This window comes from Manacus candei, unplaced genomic scaffold, assembly GCF_025592945.1.
Source record: "Manacus candei isolate 608988 ecotype Guabito, Panama unplaced genomic scaffold, ASM2559294v1 h1tg000035l, whole genome shotgun sequence".
Taxonomy (NCBI): Eukaryota; Metazoa; Chordata; class Aves; order Passeriformes; family Pipridae; genus Manacus; species Manacus candei.
In genome coordinates this window covers 182,733-200,207 of record NW_026138083.1, presented here as the reverse complement: position 1 = coordinate 200,207, position 17,475 = coordinate 182,733, and the positions used below count along the sequence as shown (strand labels likewise).

Sequence of the window (17,475 nt, the reverse complement as noted above, 5' to 3'; positions counted from 1 at the left end):
GTAGTCCGTACTTTGAAAATGGAGAACAGGGGTTAAAGAAACACTTGAGTAGAACAAGAATTAAAAGAAGCCTGTAAGTTTGTGGTTACAGTGCCATGTGCACGCTACTGCCAAACAAAGAACTTCCAACTTGATGACAAAGCTGGATGTGAGCTTGTGTGATGAAATCTGAAGCTGGACAAACACAGCTTGGTTTTCATTTATGGTTTAAAGCCCATAATCTGTCCAGCTTCGTAAAGATCTTGACAAGTTTAGCCAAGTTTTAGGGAACCTTGGTTGAGTTATAATTTCCAATGGAAACTATGCAAAAAGGATGGGCTTTAATGCCAAAGCAGACAAAAATTATGATTTTATGGTGTTGGCTGTGTTTTAGTTTAAATTTGGGAGTTAAAGGCTAAGCTGGAAGTAAAATAAAACATGGAGACTTCTGACCAACAAAAGAAAAACTTGAGTAGAGCCACAGCTTGCTTTTTTTTTTTACTGTCTGTAGTTCATCTTTGTGGGTGTTTTTTCTGTATTTACCAACTGCCATAAATGACAATGGAACACAGATTCTGCTCTGCCTCTTGTTTTCTTGTTAACAAACATCTGGAAACTCAGCTTGTGTAATAAATAGGCCTCAGCCAGTAGGTTTTGCTCTACAACCTCTCTTTAGGGAATGGTTGTATTAATGCTGGCTCTGCTTTAGAGGAGGAAGTCAGCTGGACTTGTGCTTTCCCGTTGCAGATGTTGTCCTGGAGAAGGCCATGCATAAGTGCATTCTGAAGCCGTTGAAGGGTCACATTGAAGCAATGTTGAAAGAGTTTCATACCACGGATGGTTCCTGGAAACAACTCAAGGAAAACCTGCAGCTGGTGCGGCAAAGGAACCCTCAGGAACTGGGCGTGTTTGTTCCCACCCCAGACTTCGTGGACGTTGAAAAGATTAAAGTCAAGTTCATGACTATGCAGAAGATGTATTCCCCTGAAAAGAAAGTCATGCTGCTGCTGAGAGTTTGCAAATTGATTTACACTGTTATGGAGAATAACTCAGGTATGGTGCTTCTTATAGTTCAGGTTCAGATACTCCGTTCCTGGCGTTGTCTTTTAGGGGAATCAGGCCACCTGATTCTGCAGATAGGTCTCCTCCTGGAGCTCTGGTAGCATCTCCTTGTCCTTTTGAGAGGGGTTCTTCCTCTCTGCCTCATCCCTGCTATCTCTGGTGCATCTGGTAGCACATCTTACAAACTCAGTGTGAGAGGCAGCTGAAAAAGAGCAGCTTTGCTTGGCTGTAGGCTTTGAAGTTGGCTGTCAGAAAGGCTGTCTTGTGAGCCTTGAATTTGACACTCATTCTAAATTAGTATTTTTCTGCACATTAATAATAGAGGTAACACCCTATATTTAGCTATAGTAATTCAATAGCGTGTATGCAGCATGACAACTACAGGGTTCTGTGTTAATGGGTGGAGAAAAGCAGGCTCTAACCCAGTATTTTTGGCTTGCTGTGCCTTTGAGTGTTCTCATTTGGACACTTTCTGTCATGCTTTTGGAAAAGAAAGCGTCTATTTCTGTACTGTAGCAAGAATCCAAAAACGCCTTTGAAACCTAAGTACAGAAATGAGACTACAAACAAGTTAAGACCTGCTGAGCAGTCAGTGGCACAATTAAAATGCTGTGCTGAGTAGTCTGAATTTATAGGAGCGACTCTGACGTCATCTCATACACTGCTGTGATGGGTCCTGAGCTCAGCTGAAGCAACGCTGTGGCAGTGGGAGATTTTTTGCCCTGAGTATGAGCTGCTGCAGGTGGCTGGCAGTTTTCTTCCTAAGGGAGCATCGAATGTGCAGCTGGTTTTGGTGCTTATCAAGACACCCACTTTCTTTTGAGATTTGATGGTGAAAGCTCATGGCCGTTAAAGCCCCCCAGGTACTTCTGCGAGATTTAGGACTGAGCTCCTGCCCAGCTTATAATTTCTGTGCAAAATCCTGCATTTTAAAAATGGATATAGGAGTGTAGGACTGAAGTTCTGTAAACTCCCTTCTCCATGCTGTGTTATCTGGGCAACCTGTGCCAGAGCACAGAAGAAATTAGAATTTCTTCCTAATATCTAATCTAAACCTACTCTCTTTCAGTTTGAAACCATTCCCCCTTGTCCTGTCCCTCCAGACCCTTATAAATAGTCTCTCTCCATATCTCTTGCAGGCTCCCTTCAGGAACAGGAGGCCTTGCTCATTGATGTTTTTAACTATTCTCTTGTCAAGGAAATGAGTTGAGTTTCCATGTCAAATTTAATACACTTTTATATTCAGGCTTCTCTGCTGTGGGATTCAGACTCAGAAACTGGTATTTGTGTCTGGATCCTTCCAGAAAGTAGATGTAATCCCTGGATGTATAAAGAAAATACCTGTTCCTCATCTCTTAGGCAGTGATAGAAGTGCAGGTGGAGGTCAGGCCAGACTGGCATGGCAGCCTTTGTGAGTTCACCAGCTGAGCTGGTGCCAAGGTGAGCCCAGTCTCTGAATTTCCCTTTCGTGCCTCAAGGTGTGCATCATCAGATTTGTGCTTGTTAGAAGCACAGGGTGAAGCTGGTGTTGGTTCCTGCCCATGGAATGTCAGATCACGTTCTCCTTGTTGCACGCTGGTGACAGGAGGCTCAGGAGCAATCCAGATATACTGGTCAGAGAGGCACAAAATAATGCTTTGCTTTCCAACACAGAAATTGGTGAAAGGGTGCGGTTCATCTCTCACTGTCTGTGTTCCCTTCAACCCAGGGAGGCTGTATGGGGCTGATGACTTCTTGCCTGTGCTGACATACGTGCTAGCCCAGTGTGATATGCTGGAGCTGGATACCGAGATCGAATACATGATGGAGTTGCTGGATCCATCTCTGCTGCATGGAGAAGGTAACCTATTTATTTATTTTTATGAGAACTGAGCGAAGGACTAGTGAAGGGGAATTCTTCCTCATAATGCAGTTGCAGTTAACCTTGTCTGAGTGGAAACCCTTTTAAAGGGAGCCCTAACACGGGCCATGTCAGGAGTGTGATGACAGTCTGGGCACCATTTCCAGCGGCAGGGAAGAGGCAGCTGGCAGAGCACAGGCCCCATGAGCTGGGAATCTGCTGCTGGCCCCTGCTGTGGGAGCACATCCATTGTGGCCGACCCATTGTGACTTAGCAACCAAAACCATGCACTGGGCAGGTGCTGAATGTCGTTATCCTTCTGTGCCTGAAAACTTCCTGAGGGTATTTGTAGGGCAGCAGCGTTCCCTTAAACTGTGAGGCACATGGTGGGACTTGGGTTAGGTGCTTTGTAGAAGCTGGGGGCCTTCCTTGCTCCTCTGGGGGAAGTGCTTCTGAGAATACTGCCCCTCTTTAATGATCTTTGCTTCTTCCCAATATTTGATTCTCATAAAGTATTTTTATGAGCCCCAGGAACACGTTCCCCAAGGCAGTGTTGAACGATGGCTAAAGTCTGCTAGAGGCAAGGAAATCTCCCTCCTTACTGTTTTCATGGTGATGTTTTTAACACCTTCTGCAAGGCCCCAGTAGGCCCCAGAACCCCCAGGCTTAGGAGGAATTTTCAAGGTTCTCGTGACGAAGCTCAGCTGTGTGTTTAGGTCTGTGTGCACGTTTCCTATTCCTGCTGTCTCTTGGCTTGCTGAAATTGCTGTATCCTCTTCCATGCCGGGATGCCTGAGGGAATTCCTGCCACGATTCCTCCAGCCTGGCATGAGTCTGTTCCTTGCTTTGTGTACAGAGCATCCTCGAGTGCATTGTTCAGGAATCTTAGCATGGAAAATATTTGAAATGCGAAGCTGGGAATCATTAACCTGCTTCAAAGGCAGAAACATTTACTGGACTGTGAAGTCACGTTGTTGCAGCAAAAGAAGCTTCTCCATTGGCTGCTCCTGTCCTAGGCACCAGCTGAATTATACTGTGCAGTAAAAACTGTTTAGTGCTTTGGGGTTGTGCATTTCAACTGTAACATATTGTCCAACTTGTCTCACTGGTCTTGCATGTGCTTTATGTATTAATCTTGCTGCAAAGCTAAAGGCTAAGAGTGGATTCTGTCAAATATATAGAAAATATTACTGTGGGCACAGAATGCAGCTTTGAATGCCTCTGTGAATAGACTGTGCTGCCTCTTAGTTGGACACTCCCACTCAAATAGTTTACTTGTGAAAAAAGAAAGACAGCATGTCTTTTGTCTCTCCTGGTTACTGAGAACTTTACCTCCTGTTGAGACTCCTTTTCCTTTGTGACCTGCAGCTTCTTTTGTACATTGACAACTCTGTTGTGGCTTTAATTTGTTCTCCACTAATGTAATAAAGGTGCATGGAGCACTGTACATGTCATCTCCTGAACTAGTTGGACATTATGAGGAACTCTAAGAGGGTGTCAGATCACTCTTCCTTTTAAAAACAAAGGCAACTCTTTGGGATGATTCCAGAGTACAAATCTCACACTCAGTTGTTTCTTTATTGCCATTCAGGGGGGTTACTTTTAAGATGCTGAACAGTGGTAGATTGTCTTTTACTTTGTTTAAACAGCTATGTTTATTTCATCCACATCTGAAGCTTGGTAAGAAAACAAATCGCTGTTTGAAAACTGTTAGGAAGAAAACTGGCATTCCAACTCAGTAGAGTTGGAACTCTAAGTGTAAGTTCCAACTTACACTCAGGAGTAACAGGAGTTATTTAAGTAACCAGCTGTCCTGAGCAGTAGTGGACACAGAGAGGGGCACCACTTGATAATATGGAGCACGTGCAACCACTGCACGTCCCTTAGCAGCTGAGAACACACCAGCCAGTGTTTTGCAGGCCAGTGAGCTGTTTCCCTTTATGTATCAATATTTTGGCAGCAGAGTACAAGGACTTTATATATGTGTGTGTCTCTTGTGTGTATATTTATGTATACTAAAGAAAGTGCCTGTACTTGTGACTGTGGCCACTCTGAGAAGTTCCTCCCTTGCTGTCCTTCACAGGAGGCTATTACTTGACCAGTGCCTATGGAGCACTTTCACTGATCAAGAACTTCCAGGAGGAACAAGCTGCCCAACTCCTCAGTTCAGAGGCCAGAGACACTCTGCGGCAATGGCACAAGAGGAGGACAACTAACAGGACAGTGCCTTCAGTTGATGATTTCCAGGTAGAACTCAGGGCTGAAATAAAAACTGGGATGATTGTTTTGCTGGAAACTCCCATTTGAGAGATATGATTCATAGCAATTTGCTCAGGGCCACAAGTGGAGTGAAGCAGTGCTGGGATTATGTCTGGCAAATCTGCCTCAGTTTTGAAGTCTTTGCACTTTATGAAAGAGTTTGGTTGTGATGGTGTAAAGAAATCACTAAATAATGGAGCTTTCTCACTCTCCCTTCTAAGTCATGCAGAGCAAGGACAAACCAAATTGTATCTTAGATTCAGCTTCTTTGTATGCTTTACTGATAAAAAGATCAAATGCAGATGTCCAGTGGTGTAAATCAGCACAGCTCCCCAGTAGCCAGTGCTGGCATACAGCAGGTAATAGAGAGGACAGGTGGGAGAAAAGTTTGCCTACAGTTTTAAAATTTAAGCAAGCAGTAGAGTTCTGTAATATTGATGTCGTTACGTTTGTTTGTTTTCTTTTTCCCCTCCCCTGCATCTTGTACTGCTCTTTCAGAGTAGGGCAGTACCTTCAACTGAAGAGTAACAAAACAGTCGGGATTGCTTCATCTTTTAAAACCAGGCCTGCATCTTTCATGTGCTGTTGACTGGCTGTTCAGATGCAGCAGTTTGTGGACTGAAGCAAGGAGGATGTTGGAATCGAGAAGAAAGGATTTCTTTACTCTTTTGTGTTCAGTTGTTTACAGTTAGGAAGAGGAGAACAGACTAACAGAAAGTCCAACCCACGGCCAGTGCACAAAGCTAGTCCCTCTTACTGGGATGGATGCATCTTGTGTTCTGCTTACCTGTCCTTAGGTGTCAGATCCAAGCAGCTTGAGTCTTTGTTCTTTCTGGCAAAACACTGCACTTCCCATAGGAAAATCCAACACCCTGTATTTCTGCTGGATGACAAAATTAAGGAACATTCTTTCAGCAGCATCTTGTGTGCAGTTTCAGCTTCTCTTTCTCTGCAAAGGAACTTCATCCAAGCTCAGTGCACAGCTGGATGCAGGAAGGGGCAGGGGAGGAGCTCTCACTGAGTGCATCCAGTGCCTCTCAGTCTGTTGTCTCTTTAAAAGAGCCTCCAATCAGTAGATCACTGTACTTCCAGGCTATGCTTGGCACAAATTCAGGCGTTTTTCTGTCTGCTCAGAATGCCAGTTTTCTCTCTCTTCCTCTGAGTCCTGCAGTCCTGAAATGGAGCACAGCTCATCTTTCCCACATCGAACCGGGCTGTGATCATGACATTTCTGTGATGTAGTCTCACAGCCTTATCAGATTTTGGGCCCTGGAAGGCTGCCTTTCCTTCTTCCCCAACAGGATGGAAAAGGAGAAGTCATGTTTTTTGATGATGATGAAATACAGCTTTCTGATACTGCGTGAATAATTTTAATGCATATGAATTACAGGCATTTTTACGAACTTCAGCCTCTCCTTCAAGCAATCCTGTCCATCTAAAGGCACATGTATTTAAAAACAGGTCTTCTCTGTGGTAGCTACATTAGAAATTAAAAGTGTAGTGTGTTTTGCCTCATCTAGGGCTGATTTTTTTCTATAATTTCTTCACGCCAGGTAACAAAAATGGATTAGTTCTATTCAGTCAGATTCAGTCCCAATTGTTTAAAATCTGTTGCAGAGCTTCAGTGTTTCAGTCTGCATGCTGTCTTTATTAAGACAAGAGTGCTCTTTGGAACTTAAATCATATGAACGTTCTTGTCAGTCCTAGCTTTTTTCTGTGAAATGTAAATTTTTGCCACTGTGATTTAGCGTGCTTAATTTATCCAGCATACAAACTATAGGTACCGGCTCAGTCAATAAACAGCTCTTTTCTCCCTGTAATTTTTTCTGCCTCCTTTAATTTTGCTGCCTTTTAGTCTTTACTTGCAGCTAATTTTTCTTTTCAAACAGGCACACAGGAAAGTGTTACATGTGGCACCTGGACACCATGTTCATGTGTCCAAAAACTTTTGGGGGCTCCCACCCTCCCGTTTCTTGCTCTTTATTTTACTTTCTGAATGCTTTTTGAAGGGTAAAACTGCATTTCCTGGCAGGGCATATTTAGAATGTATCCATTTTATCAGAGTTGTGGGCACGTGTCAGTTTTTACAGAGAGCAAAGGTCCAGCTTTTGCCTCAAGATCATATGGATTGACTGGAATGTTGCAGAGTAGATTTTCTTTCTGCATCCATCTGAGCCCTGTTTAAAAGAAGCAGATGCTGTCATGTGAAGCTTGGTTATGTCAGGCTTAGGCTCCAGCCCAGCACTGGTTAAGGATGAGGGGTTTTTGAGTTTCTGATGCCTGTTTTCTTGTTCTGCAGAACTACCTTCGTGTTGCATTCCAGGAAGTGACCAGTGGGTGTACGGGAAAGACCTTACTAGTAAGACCATATATCACCACCGAAGATGTGTGTCAGCTTTGTGCTGAAAAGTTTAAAGTGGACAATCCAGAAGAATATAGCCTGTTTCTTTTTGTTGATGACACCTGGCAACAACTGACAGAGGATACCTACCCTCAGAAAATCAAGGCGGAGTTGCACAGCCGTCCACAGCCCCAGGTCTTTCACTTTGTCTACAGGCGCATCAACAGTGACCCATATGGGGCCATTTTTCAAAACAGCAATGACTCACCTTCTTAAAACCAGCCACTCATCATTTGAATTTCTGTTTCTTGGTAACTGTTACAAACCTCTTTGTCGCTGCCTTCCTTAGGAGCTAAAACGTGTCTTAAACCGTAAAGCCTAGTAAAACACATGCTGGCATTTCTGGCATTGCTTACAAAACCCGTGTTCTCAACACCATGCACATGGCCAGTTATGCAGAATATTCCACCAGCATGTTTGAGGGAATAGCCCACGAGGCTACATTTCTTGTACCACAGGCTCTTTTGCAGCATATGACACTGTGGCCCTTCACAGATCTTTGCTGTAGTGTGCAAAAATCTATTTTCTTACGCTCATTGTTTAGCCAAATGTCATTTTGATTTAAATCTGCATGCTAGACAAGTATTTCAGTAAACTGGCTGGTATGAGCTCAGTTTTGCCAGCAGGAGTTTGACAAGACTGTCCGATGCAGGGCATCAGTTAACTCATAATTACCTGGATGATTGCATCCTTTTCTAATTTTTTTGATTACAGAAAATCATCATGTTTATATATATATATATATTATACATATATATATATCATAGAAATTTTATAGCAGTTGCAGGTAAACTGTCAGGGTTGGTTTTTTAAATATTTTTTTAACTATAAAGTATTCTATAATTATGCATGTGATTTTAACATTTAATATACAAGAATAAATCTCTTGCTGGTTTTAGAGTATTGCATTAAAAGTATATGTGTTCTCTCTTCTTTCCCTGTTCCAGGAGAGCTCTTATGTAACTTGTGTTATGTGTAAGAAGATTGTAGCATCGGCACTGCCGATTCCAGTGCCTTTACCTGAACTTGGTGTATTGGTATCTGTATTATTGTTTATATGCATCGTTTTAGACAGAACTAGGGGGCTGGAAGAGAAAATTGAAAGAAAACGTTGTAGAGGAGGGGAAGAGAAAGAATGTAGAGAACCTAATTTAGCATTAAAATCTGTTAGTCTGCTGGTTCAGGCTCCTTGCAGAAAACGGTGAAGGAGGTTGGTCAGGAACTTCAACGGAAGCAGCAGTGTAGGTCTGCAGAGGGATGTGACAGCACCTCTCCCAGGTACTATTTGTGTTAGCAGAGCATTAAATATGTCAGCAGTGTGAAGGAGAACACTATTTTGTACAGTTGGTTGCCAGCATCCAAGCATATGTTGGCCTGGAGAACACGTGTCAGCGTTCCTGTCACCTGGAGAACACGTGTCAGCGTTCCTGTCACCTGGAGAACACGTGTCAGCGTTCCTGTCACCTGGAGAACTCGTGTCAGGGTTCCTGTCACCTGGAGAACTCGTGTCAGCGTTCCTGTCACCTGGAGAACTCGTGTCAGGGTTCCTGTCACCTGGAGAACACGTGTCAGCGTTGCTGTCACCTGGAGAACACGTGTCAGCGTTGCTGTCACCTGGAGAACTCGTGTCAGCGTTCCTGTCACCTGGAGAACTCGTGTCAGCGTTCCTGTCACCTGGAGAACTCATGTCAGCGTTCCTGTCACCTGGAGAACTCGTGTCAGCGTTGCTGTCACCTGGAGAACACGTGTCAGCGTTGCTGTCACCTGGAGAACACGTGTCAGCGTTGCTGTCACCTGGAGAACACGTGTCAGCGTTGCTGTCACCTGGAGAACACGTGTCAGCGTTGCTGTCACCTGGAGAACTCGTGTCAGCGTTCCTGTCACCTGGAGAACTCGTGTCAGCGTTCCTGTCACCTGGAGAACTCATGTCAGCGTTCCTGTCACCTGGAGAACTCGTGTCAGCGTTCCTGTCACCTGGAGAACTCGTGTCAGCGTTCCTGTCACCTGGAGAACACGTGTCAGGGTTCCTGTCACCTGGAGAACACGTGTCAGCGTTCCTGTCACCTGGAGAACACGTGTCAGCGTTCCTGTCACCTGGAGAACTCGTGTCAGCGTTCCTGTCACCTGGAGAACTCGTGTCAGCGTTCCTGTCACCTGGAGAACTCGTGTCAGCGTTCCTGTCACCTGGAGAACACGTGTCAGGGTTCCTGTCACCTGGAGAACACGTGTCAGCGTTCCCTGACGCCGCGTCACGCGCTGAGCGAGGCCCGAGGGTCAGTCCTGCGTGTGTAGGCAGCAGGTTGGTGTTTCAAGCATGTGTTCCTGTGGGTTTTTCCCAGACAGCCCGTGTCATGGGTGATGCTCTGCACCCCCCTAAGTCAGTCAGGGCTGCTGTCTTAGGGGGACACGGGGTGCTCCCCAAATCTGCTGTAGCGGTGGAACATAAGGCAGAGACCACCCAGGTGCCACGGGCAGCACGTGTGTTGTACATACAGAGATTGGTCCGTTTGCCTTGTATGTGAGACCCCTGGCACGTGTCTGTATTTCATTTTGTACATGTTGAGTGTTGCACATAATAATACATTGCAATGCTGAACTATAATTTGGGATGTTGTGTGCTGTGGTTTTTGGGGGGAGCTTTTTTTTTTTTAAATGGTTCATGCTGTAAAGTTTTGTGTATAAGTGATTCTAATGCTGCTGCTTTTTGTGCTGCTTGACCCAGTGTAAACTCTTTGCAGAGGAAGGACCTTGCTTGGCCTGAACAGTCAGTGGAAGCAACAGGCAGGGCTTGGCTGCTGAACCACTTTTTGTGACAGTGAAGGCTGATGTTCAGTGCTCAAGAAAGTTCCACTGTTTTCATAAGACTGTGACACTGACACTGAGGAGAGGGAAGGACTGGGGCAGAGTATTAAGAAACTCAGAATTTCAGGCATGAAGCAAAAGAAAGCTCAGAGTGCAAAAAGGGAAATGTGTGCCTAAACTGTCTCGAGACAATTTTACTGTCCGTTCTCGTGCAGTTCTGTCTTCTGAAAATTAGAACATTTTATTCATTGTGGTTTCCAAAACACTTCTCATAACGCCAGGAAACAGATGATACAAAAACCTGCAGAAATTTGGACTGGTAAAAATAAGCTATTCAGTCTTCTCCAGTGTGAGGTGTTTGATGTTAGGAATGACTGAAAAGCAAGGAAAAGGTTATAGTTGAGTTTGTCTCTTATCACGTTCATTCAGAGCACACTGAGACAATAGGGGGGGAAGAGCATGGATAAAGGTGAAATTTCCCTGAGAAAAGTTTGAGATCAGAGCATTAACTGAGAGCACAGGCTGGGATCAGGGCTGAGCAGCACCACACCCTGTGCACACAACCCATTTAGCTTTGTCAGGGGGTTTATGGCCCCGCCAAGAAACAGATGCTGAATTAAGGAGTGCCAGGCCATGGTTGTGTCTGAGCTGGTGGGTCATTTACATGTTCATCAGCCACACTCTGTAATAAATACTGCTTTTTGTTCCTGTGTTTCTTTCATCCTTATATCCAACTTTCCGTCCCTTTTTTTCTCTCTGTGTGTCTTTTGTGTCATTTTCTTGTCCTGTCTACTCCCCATCCCATTCCCTGTCACTACTTTGCTCTAGTTTGTTTTTGTTTTTCTCTTTTAATAAATAAATATTCAATATTAATTTAATAAATATTGCTCAATCCCTTTCCCTGTTCCCTGTCATACTTTTACTCTCCATATGTCACTGCCTGTCTGCATCTTTATCTTTCCTTCCTTCTTCTTCTCCTTTTCCTATGTCTGTCCTGCCCCTCTTTTTCTCATTCTGACCCAGTGTCCTGCTCCCTGATCCTCTTTCCCTGTTGCTGTCTTTTTATCTGTCCTTCTCCATGCCTCTCTCATGTTCCCTCTTTCTTTTTCACTCTGTTGCTCTGTCCTCATTGTATCTCACTGCTGTCCTTCTGTCCTGTTCCCTGCCCCTTTTCTTTTTTAATCCCTTTCTGTTGTGCTGCCCATCCCAGTTTTGTTCTTCATCTCCATCCTGCACCCTGTCCTTTTTCTTTCTCTGTCCTGCTCCCACTCCCTCTTTCTGCCTCTCCACCTGTCTCCCTCTCCTCCTGTCTCCCTGATGCTCCCACCCCATTCCTGGGCCACAGCAGTGGGAGGCGGCAGGAGAACCGTAGGATTGTTTTTCATGTTAATCTTCAAATTTTCACTCTTGACTTTCAGCCCCACTGGCCGAGTGGGAGGAGCAGCAGTGGCACGAGGGCGGGAGCTGTTGGGTGGGTCTGGGAGCCCAGATTGCCATCCTGGTGCAGCCCAGATTGCCATCCTGGTGCAGCCTGTCCTGCAGCCCCATGGGGTAATGTCCCTGCAGCAGCACCCCGGGGAAGGGAGGAGACATCTCCTGGCACTGCTGGAGCGCAGGAAAGGAGCGGAGCGGGAGGTGAGGCACCAGCCTGGGACACGGGGCAGAGTGTGGGAGGTGAGGGAGGTGAGGCACCGTCCTGGGACACGGGGCAGAGTGTGGGAGGTGAGGGAGGTGAGGGAGGTGAGGCACCAGCCTGGGACACGGGGCAGAGTGTGGGAGGTGAGGGAGGGGAGGCACCGTCCTGGGACATGCGGCCCCTGTGCTACGGGACAGGAGCTGGGGGGACTTCAGCCCTTGGGGGGTTTGATTTTTCCAGCAGAGCTCCCTTTTTAGGGGGATGAGATATATGTGCTGCTGTCCAGGGCAGTGTGGCTCGTTCTGTGCCTTCTCTGGGGAGAGCAAAAAGGTGTGGGGGGAGGCTGGAGCCCGGGGGGTGCTGATGGATTTGGGACACCCTGATGTCACTGGGAGAGCGCTGGTGGGGTGGAAGGCACCTACAAGGCCCATGGCCCCTGGGGGATGGAAGGCACACCAGCACCAGGCTCTCACCAACTGAGCCACTGGCAGGGAGGGGGCTCCTCTCTCCCCCCCCAGGGGAGATGAGCCCTCAAATGCAGCACTTTTCACCCCAAAACTGCAGCCTTCACTCCAAATCGGCCTCTTTCACCCCAAAACCTGCAATTTTCACCACAGCGTCTCCCTCCAGATGTCAAAATCAGCCTTTTAAATCCCCAGTCTGAATCTAGATGCAAAAACCTGCCCTTTTCACCCCAAATCTGCCATTTTTACACCAAATCAGCCCCTTTGAATCCCAAATCTACTTTTCACCGCAGCTTTGCCTTTTTGACCTCAATATCTGACCCGTTTTGCATCAAATATGCCAATTTCAGTCCCAAAATCTCCCTCCAGGCATCAAAATCTGCCCTTTCAACCTTGATAGCTGCCCCCTTTGAACCAAAATCTGCTCTTTTCACCGCAAATCTGCCTTTTCCAGCTCAAAATATCCCTCCAGACTCCCCAGTCTGCTCCTTTCACCCCAATTCTGCCATTTTACCCCCAAATCTGCCTCCAGATGTCAAAACCTGCATTTTTTTACTTCAGAATTTTTTCCCCGTCCCCCAAATCTGCTTTTTTTTAACCTAAAAATGTGCCCCCAGACCCCCAAAATCTGATTTTTTTACCTTAGAAATGTTTTCCCATCCTCCCAAATTTTCATTTTCATCCCCAAACCTGCATTTTTACCTCAACATCTGCCCCTTTTACCTCAAGATTCCCTCCCACAGCCCACAATATGCCCTTTTCACCCCAAAAGCTGATTTTTTTTTTTTGCCTCAGAATTTCCTCTCACACCCCAGAGTGGGGAAATCAAGGGGGTTAGATGTGATCCCCTAAAAAGGGGAGGTTACGGTCCAAAAATGCCTGGAAATTCATAGGGAGAGTGTGCGTGCGCGCGTGTGTGTAAAACGCTAAAGCCTTTACAGTTTCTCATTTATATACATATATATAAGCAAATAATTTATATAAAAAATTAATTTTAAAACTAAAACCTCGAACCTGTTATATTTATATACAGGATTCTAGGGTCTAAGAAATTCCGAATATGGATCTGTAGGCCTCGAAAGTGAAAATATGACTTGCGTAGGTATAAATCAAACAACAACGGGCGCTCGCCCTGAGGCACCGGAAGTGTGCTGGGCTGGGGCGCATGCGCAGTGAGCCAGCACACGGCCCCAGTCATGTGGTAGGTGCGGCCGGCCCGGGCCAAGGGCAGCGCATGCGCAATGACTTCAATGACTGCGGTGCCGCCTGCTGGTCAAAGGGCGAGGCTGCAGCGACGGGACCTGCGCATGCGCCGTGCCCGGGGAGCGGGGAACAATTAACGGGGGACAATTAGCGGGGAATGGGGAACGGGAAATGGGGAGCGGGGAACGGGCCGGCCCGGGGGAGCCCCGCAGGGGATGGGCCGGGCCGGCGGCACTGAGCGGGGAAGGAGCGGCCGTGCCCGTTCCCGGGGCACCCGCCTCTCACGGAGGGGTAAAATGAACCTTTTGAGGTAAACCCGAGGAAATTAGTGAGGGACATTCAGGGGGAAAATCGAGGTTCCTTGAGCGGGACAGGAAGGGACAGTTCTGGGGTAAAACCTGAGGTGGTCGCGGGAGGTTTAGGGGTCCAACCCGAGTCCCTGTGCCGGGATCGGAAGGAACGTCTCTGAGGGAAAAGCAAACTGGGAGGGGGAGCAGAGGCGACATCTTCCACCTGAATATGCTGAGGTAATTTGGATGAAATAAAATCACCGGTTTTGTGGGGTCAATCCAGGGGTACCTTAGAGAGGAAAAAGGAGCCTTTGTGAGAGAAAGGCTGGGAATTCAGACCAGACCGAGGCAGCATTTTGGACAGAAAACCTGAGGTTACTTAGCAGGGACAGAAGTGACCCTTTTAGCCGAAAACCTGGGGTAATTTAGAGGGGCCACAACCACTGTTTTCTGTAGGAAAGTGGGAGGTGATGCAGAGGGGGGAGAGGTGGTGTTTGGAGGTAATGGCTGAGACTGACCGCCAGCTGCAGACTGAGCCTGGGGCCTGAATCCTCTCCAGTCGGCAGGGGCTGTTCCCAAATGCCATGCCCTGCTCACAACTTGGTGAGACTGTGTTCCTCCAGCCACACTTCCAGGTGCTGCTTTGGTGCTCCTCTCGCCTTTGCCTCCTGGGACTGTCCTGGTGTTGCAGCTCAATAAAGTCCATTTTGTTGTTTATTGGTTTCGACATTGTGCCTTTTCCAGTGTGAGAAATAGAAACCCAGTCAGGTGATTTCCAATCAGAATTTATTATATGATAAAAGCAAATTCAGTGCTGGGCGATCACGGAGGGGTTCAACAACTCCCAACGCGTGTCAGACCCAAAGAAGACAGTTGTTCTACATTTATTTCCAGCTACTTCATGAATATTCATTATACATAAGCATAAACATTACACATTGTTAAGTCAGACATTCAACAAATGTTTTTCTTAACAAGAATGTTATCTATAAGCATCCATAATATATTGTCAAGTCAGACATTCAGCAGATGTTTGCTTGTTATCTATACAAAGTTATAAATTTTAAGAAAGGTGCTATTTTCTAGCTAACTAAACAAAATTCTCTCACTATAAATCCTACACAAGGTAAAAGGGAGGTAACTTGTTTTATCTCTTTATAGGGGCCCACTTAAGTTTTACGATTTGTTTTTCTTTTCTCTCTCCAGGTCATATTGACCTTACACTGTTTTCTCTTAATTAGCCCAAATCATTTTCTCAGTTTATCACACCAGGTTGTTTCCAGGTGCTCGGAGAGTGATTCCCCGGGAAGAAGGGGAGCCTTGGCCTCACCTGCCTGGCTCAGTTGGATGGGACAGAACTGGGGCAGCCTGGCAAGGCATGAACAGGTTTCTGAGTTCTGGAGTGCCTTGAAACCTTTCTGTGTTCCAGGTCAGTTGCTGCTTGTGAGCCTGAGCCTTGGTTTGGGGGTTCAGGAGCCCGGGGGGCCGAGCTGGGGGGTGTTTGCAGCTCTGCCAGGGCTGGAGCTGACACAGCACTGGGGGAGAGCCTGGAGCTGGGCTGGGCTGTGGGACAGATGCGGGGGAGCTGGGGGAGGGTTTGGGGCTGCTGGGAGTGTAACAGATAACATACAAACGCCAGAAATTATGTTTCGCCATTGTTTCTGCCTGTCAGAAAACTCCCTACCAAAAATTCTGTGTCAGTTTTCCAACACAAGTCCTCACCAGAATTTTCCCACTGGAGTTTTCCTGCCAAAGGATCCTGTTATTGTTCATGGTTATCATATCTGCGAACATCTGGATAGGGCTACGTGCCAAGAAACCACACACAACCTCCTTTGAACACTATAAAAGTGGAGGAGAAATTTGGGAAAAGCAGGGAAAGAGGAGTGGGAGAGAGAGCTGGCTATAGCAGCTGAGAGTCTCTCCCCCACGTCGCCCTCACCTTTTCTTCTGCCACCGTGAGCTGCCCGCCCCTCAGCAGAGACCAGACCTCTGCCGTCCTGAACTGGACTGAGCCCCCCCGAGCCACCCGCGGGAGTTCCCCGCCCTGACCACATTGGTGAGGGCCGAGAGCTGGGGCTGGAGCGGGACCTCTGCGCGGGCTGGGAGCGGCAGAGACAGACAAGGCCCAGCACTGCTGCTCTCTCTGTCCCCCAGCCCACAGAGCAGCTCGGCGCAAGGGAGCTTTGCTGCTAGCTTTTCTCTGCTTCTAAAAGCAATCGCAGCATTTCCCAACCTTTTCTGATTTTTTCCTCTTTGCATCTCTTAGCAATTAATAAAAAGAGTTTTGGTATCAACAGATAGCTTGTATGAGTTTTAATTTTGCCCAGGGGAATATTCGAATCTGTAACAAGGGGGCAGTTTTGGCTCATTTTATGGGATGATTTGGGTCAGTTTTGAGTCCTTTTTTAGGGAGATTTGTATGATTTTTGGGTAATTTTTTGGGAGATTTGGGTGAGTTTTGGTCATTTTTTGGGGAGATTTAGGTCAGTTTTGGGTCATTTTTTGGGGTGATTTGTGTGAGTTTCTGGCCATTTGGGGGGTTATTTTTGTCACTTTCTGACCATTTTTTGGGGAGATTTGAGTGAGTTTCTGGCCATTTTTTGGGGTGATTTGTGTGAGTTTCTGGCCATTTTTTGAGGAGATTAGGGTCAGTTTTGGGTCATTATTTGGGGTTATCTTTTGGAAGTTTCTGGTCATTTTTTGGGGAGATTTGGGTGAGTTTCTGGCCATTTTTGGGGTTATTTTTTGTCAGTTTCTGCTCATTTAGGTGGAGATTTTTTATCAGTTTCTGGTCATTTTTTGGGGAGATTTGTGTCAGTTTCTGACCATTTCTTGTGGTGAATTGGATCAGTTTCTGGTGATTTTTTGGGGAGATGATTTCTATCATGTTTAGGTCATTCTTTGGGGAGATTTGTGTCAGTTTTGGGTCATTTTTTGGGGTTATTTTTTGTAAGTTTCTGCTCATTTTTTGGGGAGATTTGGGTCAGTTTAGGGTCATTTTTGGGGTTATTTTTGTCAGTTTTTGGTCATCTTTTGGGCTGATTTGGGTGAGTTTCTGGCCATTTTTTGGGGAGATTTGTGTCAGTTTTGGGTCATTTTTTTGGGGAGATTTGTGTCTGTTTTGGGTCATTTTTTAGGGAGATTTGGGTGAGTTTCTGGCCATTTTTTTGGGGAGATTTGTGTCAGTTTCTGACCATTTTTTTGTGGAGATTTGGGTCACTTTTGGGTCATTTTTTAGGGAGATTTGTGTCAGTTTCTGGCCATTTTTTTGGGGAGATTTGGGTGAGTTTCTGGCCATTTTTTTGAGGAGATTTGTGTCAGTTTCTGGCCATTTTTTGGGGAGATTTGGGTGAGTTTTGGGACATTTTTTAGGGAGATTTGTGTCAGATTCTGGCCATTTTTTAAGGGAGATTTGTGTCAGTTTTGGGTCATTTTTTAAAGAGATTTTGGTGAGTTTCTGGCCATTTTTTTGGGGGAGATTTGGGTCAATTTTGGGTCATTTTTTAGGGAGATTTGTGTCAGTTTCTGGCCATTTT

At 46.1% G+C, this 17,475-nt stretch overlaps 1 protein-coding gene across 5 annotated transcripts in view; it reads left to right on the top strand.

Moving 5' to 3' along the window:
• LOC127473372 (sodium/potassium/calcium exchanger 3-like) overlaps positions 1 to 9,028 on the top strand; it is a 186,596-nt gene extending 177,568 nt beyond the window's left edge. For all 5 annotated transcript variants that reach the window (XM_051792900.1, XM_051792904.1, XM_051792902.1 and 2 more), the window contains 4 exons: positions 727 to 1,032; positions 2,750 to 2,881; positions 4,965 to 5,128; positions 7,440 to 9,028. In XM_051792900.1, the coding sequence (XP_051648860.1) occupies positions 727 to 1,032; positions 2,750 to 2,881; positions 4,965 to 5,128; positions 7,440 to 7,757 (920 nt within the window). In that variant the 3' untranslated portion in view covers positions 7,758 to 9,028. The remainder of the gene's footprint in view (positions 1 to 726; positions 1,033 to 2,749; positions 2,882 to 4,964; positions 5,129 to 7,439) is intronic.
• Positions 9,029 to 17,475: the final 8,447 nt, after the last annotated feature.